The sequence below is a fragment of the Pongo pygmaeus genome, chromosome 22, assembly GCF_028885625.2.
Source record: "Pongo pygmaeus isolate AG05252 chromosome 22, NHGRI_mPonPyg2-v2.0_pri, whole genome shotgun sequence".
In the NCBI taxonomy this organism is placed as follows: Eukaryota; Metazoa; Chordata; class Mammalia; order Primates; family Hominidae; genus Pongo; species Pongo pygmaeus.
Genome location: NC_072395.2, coordinates 55,165,422 through 55,179,789, shown reverse-complemented (window position 1 = coordinate 55,179,789; position 14,368 = coordinate 55,165,422). Strand labels below are relative to the sequence as shown.

Below are 14,368 nucleotides of genomic sequence, written 5' to 3'. Positions count from 1 at the left end.
GCCTCCATTGGAGAACGTGAACTTTTCAAAATACAAGCCTATTCAAGGCGGTAGAGGAAGGCAGGGGGACACCCACCATGCAGGTGAAAACGATTGTAGTAAGAACATCCTCCAACAGTTAAACAGTGACACCAACCCCCACGGAGCAGAGCAGAGTCCTACAGAGTTGCACTGAAGGGGCCAGATGGTTCAAGAACAGGAGCACTCTCTGGGAAAATGACAAAGTATTAACAAGTCCAAATAAAGAACCTGCCAATCTGAGGCTGGCAAAGAGAAAAGGAGACCCCAAGGCCAATGATGGCAGAACCATCTGAGCCTTGTCCAGGGAGGCTGCCACTGCTAACAACGCCACACTTAGGAGTCACACACCCAGATCGCAGGCCCTAGCTGGTGAGGGTTTTGTTTCCCTTGCAACGTGTTCACAGGGAGAGAACGTGCTGGCTGGAGGGGAGCATCTAGACCCCTTGGATATGAAGCCTGTCCAAGAAAGTAGCAAACCCCTTTGGTCTTGCACATAGCGGCTAAACATTCAACTCACATGAATCTGCTGCGAGAGTTGGTCCATTCTCAACATTTTTTCAAAGCCTCTTTGGGGCCCTGTAAGGCAGAGGGATCAGAACTGTGCCAGAAGACCTCATCACCAAAGGAGTGCTACCCCTCAGGACCTGAGTGGTAGCCCACCCACCTGGGGCCACTGAGAACCTAGGAACTGGCCCCAGCAGGGAAGAGAAGGGTTCTCCAGTCCTCTGAATTCTCCAAGGCAGACTCTTTGTTAATGCCCCAGCCTCAAGCAAGCCATCCCTGCAAGTGGCCTGGGGCCATGACACTGCACCGGGAATCAGCTATCACCTCCATTAAAGGCAAAGGACTAAAAGAAATGTTCTGTGGGCCCACAAGAAAGCCCACCTTAGCATAACAGCCTCAAAGAAGCACAAAAGTAACTCACTCATGCTAGGGAACTATCCATGCCCCTTCAGCCTGAGCATCTGCCCCTCTCAAAACCTCTAGCGACAGGATCTCCACACTCTGCCTTTAACCGGGCTGCCTCCCCTCCCTGTTCTAGCAGGTTGGATCAAGTCACCAGCACTTGGTTGGAATCCAGTCTTCCCTTAATGGAATTCCTGAAAGGATTTATTAATGGTGCCTTCCATGCACTTTAGCTGGCCTGTCATTACAGGCCCTGTGAAATGGCTATAGAAATTAAGAGAAAGCAACCCTGAATTTGAGAAAGGTGTCCAAACACATTTTTATAGCGTAGAAGCAAACCAATACAGATAATCTGACTTGGCGCTGCCCGGAATATTTAGCCCCTTCCTGGTTTTTGGCAAGGATGAGGCTGGAGGGTTGGGTTTCAAAGCAAGAGGCGATGTTGTATTCCATCAGAGTGTCACCATGTGGAGGCCACGGCCTGACTGCAGATAGGAAAGAAAATGCTCTAAAGCCCCAGATATGACTACGTTTGTTCTCAACCTGAACTTCACCTCAAGGTAATCTTGGGAGGTGAATTTGATTTCTGAGAATCGCTTCACCTGTTGGAGAGAAAGCACGCCGTGCACATCAGCCTCCCCTTCCTGGTGAGGAGAGGGAAGCTGGAGCCTCTCCAGAGGGACAGGAAATCCCTATAAATGTCCAACGGCTGCTGACATCCAAGCAGGCCAATTAAAAGGGAAATGCATCAGTTTACAGCCAAGGCAACCCCAAACCATTTCATAACATGGGGCTAGGCACAGCTGTGCCTTGGTGGTCCAGTCTTGTGCCCACGTCAGAGCTAAGCACTTGCTATGCTCCTTTTTGGCCTGAAATCCCACAGACCTGGTTCTGAGTTCCTTCCTCCCCACTCCTATGAACTTGGTCACATCTCTGAGCCTCATGTCACAGTTTTCCACAGGAAGAATGCACAGATCCTTCCTGAATCGGCCCCATGAGCCAAATGGATTGAAGAACGGCTATCATTCAGTCAACTACACGTGGAAACCGCCGGGATCTCCTGGGGGATGGGCAGTGTACGAGTACCCAAACATTCCATTTGTTCACTGTGGCCAATCACACCCTAATAAAATGAGACCCTTGTGTGAATGGGCTCTGAAAGCAGCTTACAATAAAATCTGCTCATCCGCATCATCTTTACCTAAGAAGAATTTTATTCTGTGAATTTACTCTTACACATTCCTAAATGTTCTCAACATAGTGTCTACTCTGTAGGAAGCAAAGGCTGCTTTCAAAAGAGTCACACCTAAGGGTGAGGAGGAACAACTAAACCAGATCACTCTGATCTGTCCCCAACACAGTTTGTGTGACAGCACCAAAGCTGATATTGTTCCGAGCCATTTATCCCATCAACACAAGCTACGTGAGTGAATTCCTAGAGGGAGAGTAATTACTGTATCCGAAGCCGGGGAAATTATCCTTGGGGTGTACTCCTCTCTCCTGAGAATAGTTCCTCTCACAATTATGTTCTCTGCTAGGAATCTATTATATGATCTAGTTTTCCCTCCAAAGACATCATTAGTCATATGGTGAAAATGTAACTACAATTGAAAATACAAGATGTTTTGTTAAAATGCCATATTCAACACTTAGTAATCGTCAAGCTCAAAAATTTTAAAGAATCAGTGCCTGGCATCTCTTCTTAAAAATACCACTACTGTTTCCCGCATCGCCTTTCTTGTAAGGATTGTGAAGTTCTCTTTCTTTAAAATAATTATGTAGGACTTCATAAAGTTATTCTGGTCACAATGCCCAGCTTTGCTAGGGCGTTGTATGTTGAGTTTGTATCGCAGCACCATGTTTTGGGGGAAATCACGTGAGAAAAAGTCTTTCCTGGAAACAACTGGAGTGGTCCAGTGTCTTTGTAATGGGAAGGAACTTGGAGTCAGAACGGCTGGGTCCCAGCCCTGTCTCTGCCTTTGAGCGAATCAGCTCTGTGTCTGAGCTCCTGTTTCCTTTGCCCTACTGTGAAGCATGGGACCAGGCACTTTCTTTCTTTCTATTTTGAGACAGAGTCTCACACTGTCACCTGAGCTGGAGTACAATGGCACGATCCCGGCTCACTGCAACCTCCACCTCCTGGGTTCAAGCAATTCTCCTGCCCCAGCCTCCCAAGTAGCTGGGATTACAGGTGCTTGCCACCATGCTTGGCTATTTTTTTTGTATTTCTACTAGAGACAGGGTTTCACTATGTTGCCCAGGCTGGTCTCGAACTCCTGACCTTGTGATCCACTCGCCTCAGCCTCCCAAAGTGCTGGGATTACAGGCGTGAGCCCCTGCGCCTGGCCGGAACCAGACACTTTCAAAACTGCTTCACTTCTTACCTTCGGAGACACCTCCCCAGCAATGCCAGGACATCCAGCCTCAGCGTGATCATTACAATTAGCTCAATGCATCAAACTGAATTTTTAAAAGTTGAAAACAATGGACTTGGTCCAGACAGCAAAATGAATACACTGAGAGCAGTCAGAGAAGTAGCCCCTGACCCAACGTCACACTTGGAGTCGCACAGAGATGATGCCAAATGCAAACTCCGCCACCATGAGAAGAGAGAAATGCAGAGCGAGGCTGGGCTCTGACTTCTTGGCCTAACCTAATCATGGCTGGGGACTGAGACCACCGCCAGCAATTGGAGGGACAAAAGCAGGAGCAGGAGGAACCCATGCATGGGAGGGGCAAAAGAGGCCGACTTGGAGGACCAGCAGGCACAGAGGCGGACCAGGAGGGTGGCGACCTGTGCAGGTGAGGTCCAGTGGGATGCAGCTCCTCCTGCAGCCGCAACACAAGATCCACATTTAATGAGCACTGTTATTGATTGTCCTGGCTTTTAGTTGGGGAAATATGGTACCCAAGTTTGGAGCCAACTGGACGCAGCACCCAAGAACAGGCTGGTGTTGGGAGAACAGTGGGCACAGAGAGGGCTTCTGCAGCTAGCGCCCTTTGGCAGGAAAAACTCTTCAGCAGTGGCAACCGAACCACCAACAGCAGGAAACCCTGCGGGCACCAGAGCCTCCAGGAAGAGCTCTGCTTCCCTGCTGGCTGCATGGACACTGGCACCCCATAAGGCCCTGCGTTAGGCAAGGCATGGCCACCTTGTCGGAGTGCACAGAGCTAGAAATTGCTGCCCTCATCCCAGCCCTGCCCTTCTTGAGCCCAGGAGCATGGGCAAGTCCTTAACCTCCTTTGCCTCAGTTTCCTTTCTATTCTGTGTGCTGGAGTGATAAACCATCTAGACTCTGAATTGCAGGCACCAGGGACAAAGTAAAGGATGGGGCACACAGGGGAGGAGGAGCAGGGAGAGGGAAGGCAGACGCAGGTGCTGCTGTGGCTGGGGAGGGCAGTGGGGAGGAAGCCAGACAGCAAAACTACCCTTGGCCCCTGCAGAAACCAGCAGGTGAAACACACCAGACACATCCTGTCTGTCAACCCCTCTGGCTCCACCCATTTCTGACTCATGGGCAGGTCCCTCGGGGGCCCATTTTGGGCTCTTCCCCTGCCTGAGCACACAAGGTTACTGTAGGGCAAGTCTCTATCTGGTGGCCACCCGACCCGGGCTGCGCTTCTAAGAATGGACAGTTGGGGCTCCTCCCTCACTAAGAGCCATTACCAGCTGGCTAACTGTGATGATTCATGTGATCAGTTTAAACACTTAGAGAATATAGGAGTGACAAGTCACACACTGGGTGATGTGGTTTGGCTCTGTGTCCCCACCCAAATCTCATCTTGAATTGTAATCCCCGCGTGTCAAGGGAGGGACTGGGTGAGAGGTGATTGGATCATGGGGGCGGTTCCCCCGTGCTGTTCTCATGATAGTGAGGGAGTTCTCATGAGATCTAATGTTCTAAATGTGTGTGGGTTCTTTTGCGCTCTCTCTCTCTCTCTCTCTCTCCCCCCACCCCATGCCACCATGTAAGACATGCCTTGCTTCCCCTTCACCTTCTGCCATGATTGTAAGTTTCCTGAGCCCTCCCCAACCATGCCCAACTGTGAGTCAATTAAACCTCTTTTCTTTAAAAATGACCCAGTCTCAGGTAGTTCTTTATAGCAGTGTGAAAACAGACAAACACACTGGGTAGGGGAGCAATACTCTTCACTTGCAAACACTGGCTACACCTGTGTACCAGGCTTATGCCAAGACATTTCAAACCCAGATGCCACCAGGTTTCAGATGTCTTCATTTCTGCATTACAACCCATCTTCATTTTACAAGACACCCTTCCCAGCATTTTCTACCATCATGACAACATTTCCAAGGCCACACAAAACAGACAGAGAGGAATCGCTCTGTGTTGCTCACTGCTTTGCCGTAATTTGTCTATATAGACAAATGAGGCCAAAACATGACACGGTGTCTGGGTTTCTTGATACATTTTTCTATAAAATATTTCTTTAAGTTGAGAAGGAGAATTCTAGAACCCTATGTTGAAATTCCAACATGATCAAAGGAGTGGGCCCACATCTGAGCCTGCCACAGTGCTGCTTTCTTAACAGAACAGTCTGGGATGCTCTGAAAATGCAAGTATCGCATCACAGTGCTATACTGTTGTCTGTTGAGAAGGTACTGAACCTGTTTCTGCTTGTGCAGACACAGACATACAGTTACCCAGCCACCAACTGGGCTTGCAGATCTCAGGCACCAGTCGGTCAAAGCTCTAAAATTGTGATTACAATGAAGATAGGACTGCCCACACTAAGGGTCTCAAAGACTTAGCTTCAAGAGGGTAGAAAAACCAAAAGAAGATAATAGGGAAAAGAAGAAAGACAACTGAAAATTTAAAACGTGAGTCTTGATTGGTCTTCTTCAAAATGAGAGAAGGGCTGAATCCAGTTTTAAGTTCAAAGTCCTAAAATATTAGCATATTCCAGGGGTACCTGAGTCATTTGTATTGTTCCAAAGTCTTCCCAGATTTTCAAGTTGCTTTCCATGATTCAGTAGAAACTAGGGACCATGGTTTCTTGATGAAGTCTGACATGTCCTCTGCCTATCAGCTCCCCCAACCCACCTGTCTGATCCACTTAGGAGCAGACAATGAGTGCTTGGAGCAGAAGGAGATGAAGGATAAATTCCACAGAAAGAAACAGATCAGGCTGGAAAAAAACACACCAACCCAGGGCGGCATTAACTCCACAAACTGTGAAACTCTAGAGCTAGGGAAGGTTGCTGAGAAAACTCAAACTACCACTCATCAATTCCCTGTAACATGCAAAAAGCTGGTGGCAAACTCCTGCATTGTGTGGTGTTCCAGACACCTCCTGAGCTCTGTCCTCTCTGTTTTTTCTATTTTTATGTATACAGCTCATTTCAACAGTTTAGTTTTCTTTCTAGCCTACCACAATCACCCACAAAAGAATCCTTTCAAGATGGGTCTCTGGAGAGGTCAGTAGGTCACTGGCCACTTTTTAACGCTTCACGCCTGGGAGGGGGCACCTGTCACCCATTTTGCTCTGGGCGGTTGAAAAACAGTTCCATCTTGAAAGATGGACATGAATAGCATCCACAAAAGAGGGCTCTCTGAGCACATGCCAGAAACAGGCACACTTTGACACCCGTCAATCTTTGTGAAATTCTCCATAATGACATTGCAGAATTTCAGAGCAACCATGAACTTTGAGATCACCAAATCCAACCTGTTCATTTTATAGGACAGGAAAATTCAGGCAGAAAGCAATAGAATAAATTGACCACAGCAGTGACGGCATTGGGAAGAGAAGCTCAGCCTCTCAACTTCCAGACCCCGATTTTGCCCAAACAACCTGTTGCCTCCTTCAGAGGCTCCTCCCAGCTTGATACACAAAGCAGCCGCCCTCCCTACCTTTCTTCCTCCACCAGGGTCCTTCAGGAACCGAGTAGGAAAGGTCCCTGAATTCAATGTTCACAGCTGCCCTCCGAGGCAAGGAGGAGAAGCGTTGGGCTTCTGTGAGGTTATTATCTACTTTTTTCAGATGCCCATTCAGCAGGTCCGTCTCTGTGGCCTCCATGTTGCTGGACACCACCTCATCCACCGAGACACACACCGATTTGGGCTCCATCATCTCTGCAGAGTAACTGCTGGCATTCTAGAAAAACCAGAGGAAGCAACAAGACCTGTTATAAGCTGCATCAAGAAAAAGAACATGAAGAGATTCACCATGAGGCTCAGGGTCATTGGTTATTAATAGCAACACTTCTTCCACTGCAGGAGCGCCTTTGGCCCCAGAAGAAACGTGCCTACCTAGTGGAATTTGTCATCTCCGTCACATTTTCTTCTATTAAAAAATGATTAAGGTAAAGTGTTACGCTGATCTACAAGTCTTACTTTGGAATCATAAAATCTAATCATAAAACTATAATCCATGAATCATCACTTGCCTCAAAGAAGAAAACACTGGCCACCATAGGCATTGATCTATTTACAGTCCCCTCATTTTAAAAACCTCAATAAAGACACACCAGGTGCCTAAGAAATAAAAAAACGAGAAACTTATATTTACACTGAACTGTTTTGTGCCTTTCTCGTGTAATCTCATAACAATGTCTCAGGAGCAATGACATCACCTGAGTTGCTGAGTTTTGTGGGGATTGGCCTTTGTATTTTGCATTTAAAATTTCCAAATCACTTACAATTCTACTCTGTTGCTACCTCTTCATTATAGTGCTGAAAAGTTGGAATGGTTAACATTTTTTAATATGTTAGACAAACAAGGAAACGGAGACATAGACAATTTAAGGACCGTGTTCCAGGTCTCACAATCAAGTGAGTAGCAGAAGTTATCCCAGAATTTGAGTCATTAAAAAAAAAAAAAAGATAGGTGTTCACTTCACTGCCTCGTGAGAGTACCTAATCTTTTGTAGCTACCATTGGCTTTTAAAGCTTCCATTGGGAGTCAAACGAACTGTAACCGATTGCCAAGAACCCAGAAGTATCTATGCAAAGAAAGAAATATCCTTTTTTAATGGCCTGGCAACCATGAGCAAATCAATAAGCTTCAGGTACTTTCAAAACACAGAAGAACCCTGGGGGAGCAAATTGCTGTGGTTTTTCTTGCTGTCTTCCAAATCAAGAGAGAACATCTCACAGTGCCAAAAGCACACACACACCCCTCCCGGGCATCTTCTACCTCTGAAGTCCTTCATGAAAACAAAACTTAGCTCCTGGGCTATAATATTGTGTGGCTAAAACTAAAGGTGCCGAGTGAAACTCTGACAAAGCTGAGCTTGGTCTGCTGGTCCCGGGCATGCAGGGTGTCTAGGATGCCAGCGTAAGTGGGTTCCCACATTCCCGAGCAGAGCTGGGAGGGTGTGTGTGTGTCTGACAAGGGATCCGCACTCCTTAGGGGTCTGGTGTGATGATAAGATGCAGACTCCAAGGGAGGGACCCTGAAGCCTCCCCCCAGCTGGTCCCAGTGCCCCTGTGGCAGGGCCTCTTGGAGGAGCTGCTGTGCCATGCCCCTCAGCCTGCCCTCTGGGGTCCCGTGCTGCTGCCCCAGGTGTTTAGAGCTCACTTTGATTCCAAAAGAGCCCCAAAAGCACCAAATCTGGGCTTTGGAGGGGGGATATCAACAAAGCTGTGCAACAAGACAATGCGCTCTAGGCCTGGTTCCCTGTGTCCGTTTCCATCCCCATCTTGCCACACAAGTAAATACACAGAACGTGCTGGGTTCTACCCAATCCTGCTGGGAGACGTGGGCTCTGCCACGCGACCCCCAATGGCTGTGTGTGCAGTTGAGGGTAAGGCCTAGGGGGCTCGAGCAACTTCTCTCCCATTGTGGGTCCTCTCCACCTCCACCCCAGGAGGCCAGCTGCCACGCAACATTTGCACCCTCTCCTCAGACACCCATTACAGGTGTGGGGCCCCTGCTGAAGCCCAGGGACAGGTGCTTCTTTCTTGTGGAAGCCCACACTAATACAGGGTGAATGGCCACCACACCACCCATCTACATTATCATGAGACCCTGACTTTCTCTGCTAGACTCACTATCTGCTCACTCACTCACTGTCTCACTCACTCATTCACTGGACAAACTGAGCACCAGATAAAGCCCTGGGGTTAGCAATTAGCCAGACAGACATGGCCCCTGACCTGGCAAGCTCAAGTTCAAGATCTGGCCCCAGGCAAGAAAACAGGCAACTCATTACAATAGGTTAAGGCAAGAGCCAGGAGGAAAGCATAAGTGCCTCCAGATTGTTGAGAAGCTCAGCTGTGCTTCTTGATGCTTTGGTTATTTTCCTCTGGGCAGTCGCCTTGAGGACTCTTGGTGAGTGCATTTTCCCCATGTGTGCCTATGATCTGCTTCTTTCATTTTGAGGAAGACCAACTAATTACAATAGGTCGAGCCAAGAGCCAGGCGGAGAGCATACTATGGGTAACTCAGAAGGGATATCTAACGCAATACAGACCCTGAGATGGGGAGACGCAGGACGAAGTCTTTCTGCAGAAATAGAATCTTAGCTGAGTTTAGCAAGGTGAGATAGAGGGGTGCTGGTTCCTGGTGGCTTCTGCTAGGGAACAGCATAGACAAAGTCCCACCAGCACGAGACAGTGAAGTGTTCAGAGACCTGTAAGAAATATGGGGGCTGGAGTGTGGATTTGGGCTAGTAGGGTAGGGGCAGGAGAGTAGGGGGCTTTAGAATAAGATGAGACTAGAGGGGCAAACAAGGTCCCCATGGGGAAGGGCTTGCCAACTTCGTTAAGGGTTTTGCATTTTATCTAAAGATCTTTGGGGAGCCCCAAGGGAATAACAGGACCAGAACTGCAAAAGAGTCTCCTGCTGTGAACCAGGTGGGGTGATGGTGGCCTGGATCCGCTGGTGGTAGTGGGGCTGAAGGCAAGGGGACAGGCCAGGAGGATAAAACTGGGTGACTAAACTGATTTGGGAGTAAGAAAGAGAGAAGCCAGAATCAAGTACTTGCGATGTAAAGTATTAAATAATAATGGCTCGTGCATGCTGGGTAAGTGATTACAAACAATAGTGTTTATCGATCCAGCAATTACCATGTGCCTATTAAACTCTAGCCTATATAGTTTATGCCTCTTATTACCTCCACAACTCTAACAGGGACGGGGCGCTGGGAGGTGGGATGACCATCTCCAGTTCGGAGGAGGTATCGGAAGCACAGAGACATTGTCTGACTTGCTTAAGACCCCATGATTAGGGCGTGGCCAGGCTGGGGCCCTGCTCTGAGAGGCTTCCAGGTCTGAGACCACAAGCCTCTGTAACGGCCCTTGACTATTGCTTAGCCTTCCACGGGTGAGTTGTGGGTGTTTCGGCGTCTTTCAGCCCTTGTCCATTATAGGAAAATCCACACCAAGGAAATCATACAGCCCCACCCCCAAATAAACCAACAGCAAAGCAATGCACACAGTTGACCACCTTTCCTCCACAGCGTCTAACAGCCTCTCCCAATTAATAAGATCATGAAAATTGTGTGATGCGAGGCAGTGGCCTGTCAGTCTGAAATAGACCAGCTCTCTGGAAACACATCCTCCGATGAGAGCTGCCGGCAATGTAGGTTACAGCGAGTTTCTCCTTAGCCTCCTGAGCTCATTAAAATTAAAACACATGCATCTTCTCTCTTCATTTTTTCCTTCCACTCTTCCATTTCCCTATCCTACTGAAGCATTGTCTTTGACCTTCCCCCACCCGCGCACCGGGCCACATACGATTTGTGCTGCACAATACATTGTAAGTCATAGTAAGTTCATTCATAGATGTGGAATGCCAAAGAGACCCTGTTTGGATTCTTCCTGGCTGCTGTTCATGGGAATATTTTCCTGGGCGCTGAGCAGAGTGGCCTGTGATTACAGTTTGAATCCTGGGCAGATAGACATGCCTATTTAGCTGGGGAGGGTCTCTAGCAGTCAGTAAGCCACCCATAGGCCATGGTGAGCCGCATTCACTCCATTTCCACCAGCAACACAGAGATAGAAACTTTTTCTCCTAGTATTAGGAGGAAGTCAGGAAACAGGAAGAGGAGCCAGTCAGCAGCACGGTTAGCATGCAGCTCTCTGTCTTCTCTCTTTGGTTCACTGCTGCCAGCCTTGGTACCCACCTAAGCATCCTAAGCACATAAGAGGAAAATGCACTGACCAAGAGCCCTCAAGGCGACTGCCCAGAAGAAAATACCCAAGGCATCATACCCTGAACTGAGCCAGAGACCAGATCGCACTTGAGGGGTCACTCGGAATCCCAGAACACCTCCAAATACCACCCTCCCACTGGACACATTTGCCACCCCTTGCATACCCACCGAACTCAGGGGCTCCAGCATGTTCCCCTGAGTGCCTGGCTCACCCCCAAGTACCTCCTTTGACTCACAGCTCAGAGGGTCCACACCAGGATGGACCCCAGGGCACGGAGGTGAAGGAAAAGCAAGGCTTAAGATCCTGGGTATCTCTGAAGGGCTCTTTGTTTATGACTTGGCCAGAATATATTTTATTTTTAATTTATTTTTATTTTAACCCTACGGCCCCCAGAATTCCCAGGTGGTCTCTCATTCAAGGACTAGCCGGGGCCTAACTCTGCTTAGCTTCTACCATCAGATTAGTGCTTTCAGGGTGGGACAGCTGTGCATGAATAGAAATGTTTAAACTTTTTTTAAAGTACCAAGTTTTCAGAGAGGAAAATAATTTTCAAAATAAAATAATGTTCACCAAAACAATGAGCCCAGCCATTACTGTCTCCATGTGATAACAAGACAGTTGAGCTCTGGGGGCAGTATCAAATGATAATATAACATTTTTTTAAGATCTTGGTATTAAAAATCTGTACCTTAAAACATCGGATTCATTATTTTTCCACATGTCCATTATAGGAAAACCCACACCAAGCCACCTTTGCAGCTCTAAAAGGAATTCAAGAGTTAACTAGCATCTAATGCAAGATCTATAACTTTCTCTACCTGCAACTAACATCAATAACCTCCTTAATTTTCTATGGTCAACCTCATTTAGGAATCCTAATAGATGAACGAGTGCAAAAGGCAGAATTCCCAAGTGTTGCTCAAAGATTCAACCAGAGAAAAGCAAGTGTCACCGGGAGGGAAACGGCTTTTCCGTTTTGTTCACTGCCTCTTCTATGTCGAAGCCACGCAGGGAAGGCAGGGCAGCCCAGAGAGGGGAGTCAGCCTGCGGGTCTCCCGCTCGGGCTCTCCGCTCCTCCACCCACCGCCTGGCCATGTCTGCGGCCCCATTCTATCGTTTACACAAAATCATTATATAATGAGCTGGCGAGGCTCCGTATCTTCTACAGTAACCTGTTTGGAATCATAGGATGCAGTTGTCACAGCGGAGCATGCGCAGAAACCTGGCTACTTTTTTTTTTTTTTCTCTTGAGCTCAAGGCAAGAGGTAACTGTCGGTCAAATCCTGCTGAGCCCTGCTGACTTCAAATACAGGATGCTAAAAATGACTTACAGGGGAGGGGCGGGGTGAGCCCCGGAGCGTGCCATGCACTGTGGGCTTACAGCCTCGGGGAAGTAATATCAGGGTAGTAACTACACAGATACACGGCGTGGAATACGGAAGACTTTGCATTTGTACTTTAGCTACCTATACGATGTTGGTGTGCTGGGCGTAGACATGAAGGGCCCTAGGATAAGGTGAGGTGGGTGGCTGGGGGCCTGATGATTGGTTTGTTGTTTGTTCCTAATGCCAGAAAACCAGAAAGGGAGATTCCTGACCACCCCTGGGAACAGCACTTACAGTAACTGTGTCCAGCAGTGAACTCGCCGATACCCCGCCATCCCTCTCCGGAGCTCGGGGAAGTGAGATGCGCATCCCTGTCCCCACCGCGTCTCTCTCTCCGGCGCGCGCAGAAAGGCGGCCGGCAGGAATCCGGGCTTTCCCCTCGCGGGTCTCCCCGGGCCTTCGCCGCCCCCTCCCCGAGTGGGTCCGGGAGAGACTGTCCCCGGGAGTGCAGTCGCAGGTTCCGGCTCTCTGGGGGCAGCTTCCTCTTTTGTTCCCCCAGACCTTGCCTGGCGTTCCTGGGGATGGCGCGAGAAGTCCCCGGTCCCCAAGCCCACAGCCGTGCGCGCGGGGCTCCCCCTCTTCAAGTCCTCTCTTCCCTCCGGCCCAAGCTGCGGCCCCTCCCCAGTCCCCAGTGCGCTCCGGGTCCCCAGCGCCCCACGCCCGCCGCCCAGAAGCCATCAGGTCAAGGCCATCGGTCCAACTTGTAGGGCTGCTCGCTGCCCCCGCCCCACTCCCGGCCCCTCCACCTAGTCCGTGCTCTCTGCCGGTGCAAGGGGCATCCCGAGGCTCCAGGTGGCCCGGGCGGAGGGGCGGGGGCAGCGATCGGAGCCGGGCGCCTCTCTAGGGTGCCCTGGGTCAGCGCCCAGAGGACGCGCTCCAGGGAGGGGTGTCAGGTCGAGCTTGCGAGTCTTTGTGTGTTTCCTGCTCTCCTTGAAAATAAAACCTGTTCCCGGCGGGCGAAGGATGCGCTCACTCACCATGGCGGTGCCGACCGAGAAAGCGGCCATCAGACAGGCCATGCCCCGGGGGCGGCGGCGGCGGCGGGGACGAGGCTTGAGCTGCGGGGCCGAGGCTGCGCTGGTTCCCGGCTCGGCCGCTGCGCTGGGTGCGGGCTGCGCTCAGGCTCCGGCTGGGATCCGGCTCCAGCTCTGGTTCCAGAGCGCCCGGCCCCGCCCCGCGCGCGCGATTGGCCGGCACCAAGGGGGCGGGCGGGCCGGCAGGTGCGCGTGCTCTTGTTTTGCTCCTGCTGGCGGCGGTGGACCAGGCCCCCTGAAGCGCAGGTTCCGGGAGCGGCCCGAGCAGAGGCCTCGCAGGCGCCATGGGAACCCCCTGCCACCCCAAAAACCCCGGGTCCCGAACTCGCGGGGGCTGGGCCAGCATGGCTGAGGCTGCGGGGACACCCGACAGACGCCGGGGTTCCCAGGCTCCGAAATCCACTGCCTGCAAGCCTCAAGCGGCTGTGTGATGGGGCCGAAGAGGGGGTGTCCAGAGAGGGACGGTGAGGGCCACGGGGCTTCTTTCTTGCTGCTGCTTCTTCCCTTCCCCCCCCACCCCCCCCCACCCCCCCACCCCGACGGTGTTGGGCAGCTCTCTGCCAGGTAGGAGCTTGAGGACTAAAGAAGAGATAACCACTCCAACACCCCCAACAGCACCGGTGTGGGGTGACCCCTGGCAGTGAGGCAGCGTGTGCACTCACACATGTGACATTGCTGTGCGTCAGCCATGGTGCTAAGTGCTGGGTCTCAAAGGGGTGCTGAGTGAAGATGTCCAGGCCTCTGCCCTCTGCTCATCCCCGAACAAAAAAGAAAAGCCTCATTTTCTGCAGACAGAGGTGTTTCCAGAGCCGGATTTAGAACCTGGCCATAGCCGTGTTCATGGAACTGTATAAGGAATAACAACAGGGCACCCTCCCATGTGGCCCCAGGCTGGAATATC

The 14,368-nt window shown here is 50.4% G+C and overlaps 1 protein-coding gene across 4 annotated transcripts in view; it reads right to left on the bottom strand.

Moving 5' to 3' along the window:
- ABCG1 (ATP binding cassette subfamily G member 1) overlaps window positions 1–13,583 on the bottom strand; it is a 77,466-nt gene extending 63,883 nt beyond the window's left edge. The window contains exons 1-2 of one of the 4 annotated variants that reach the window (XM_054468569.2): window positions 13,411–13,583; window positions 6,801–7,044 (exon numbers count right to left, since the gene is read on the bottom strand). In XM_054468569.2, coding sequence (XP_054324544.1) covers window positions 6,801–7,044; window positions 13,411–13,452 — 286 coding nt within the window. In that variant the 5' untranslated portion in view covers window positions 13,453–13,583. Of the gene's footprint in view, window positions 1–6,800; window positions 7,045–12,667; window positions 12,832–13,410 lie in introns of those variants that run through there. The other 3 variants (XM_054468571.2, XM_054468568.2, XM_054468570.2) reach the window with 3 other exon arrangements.
- Between the last annotated feature and the right edge of the window lie 785 nt (window positions 13,584–14,368).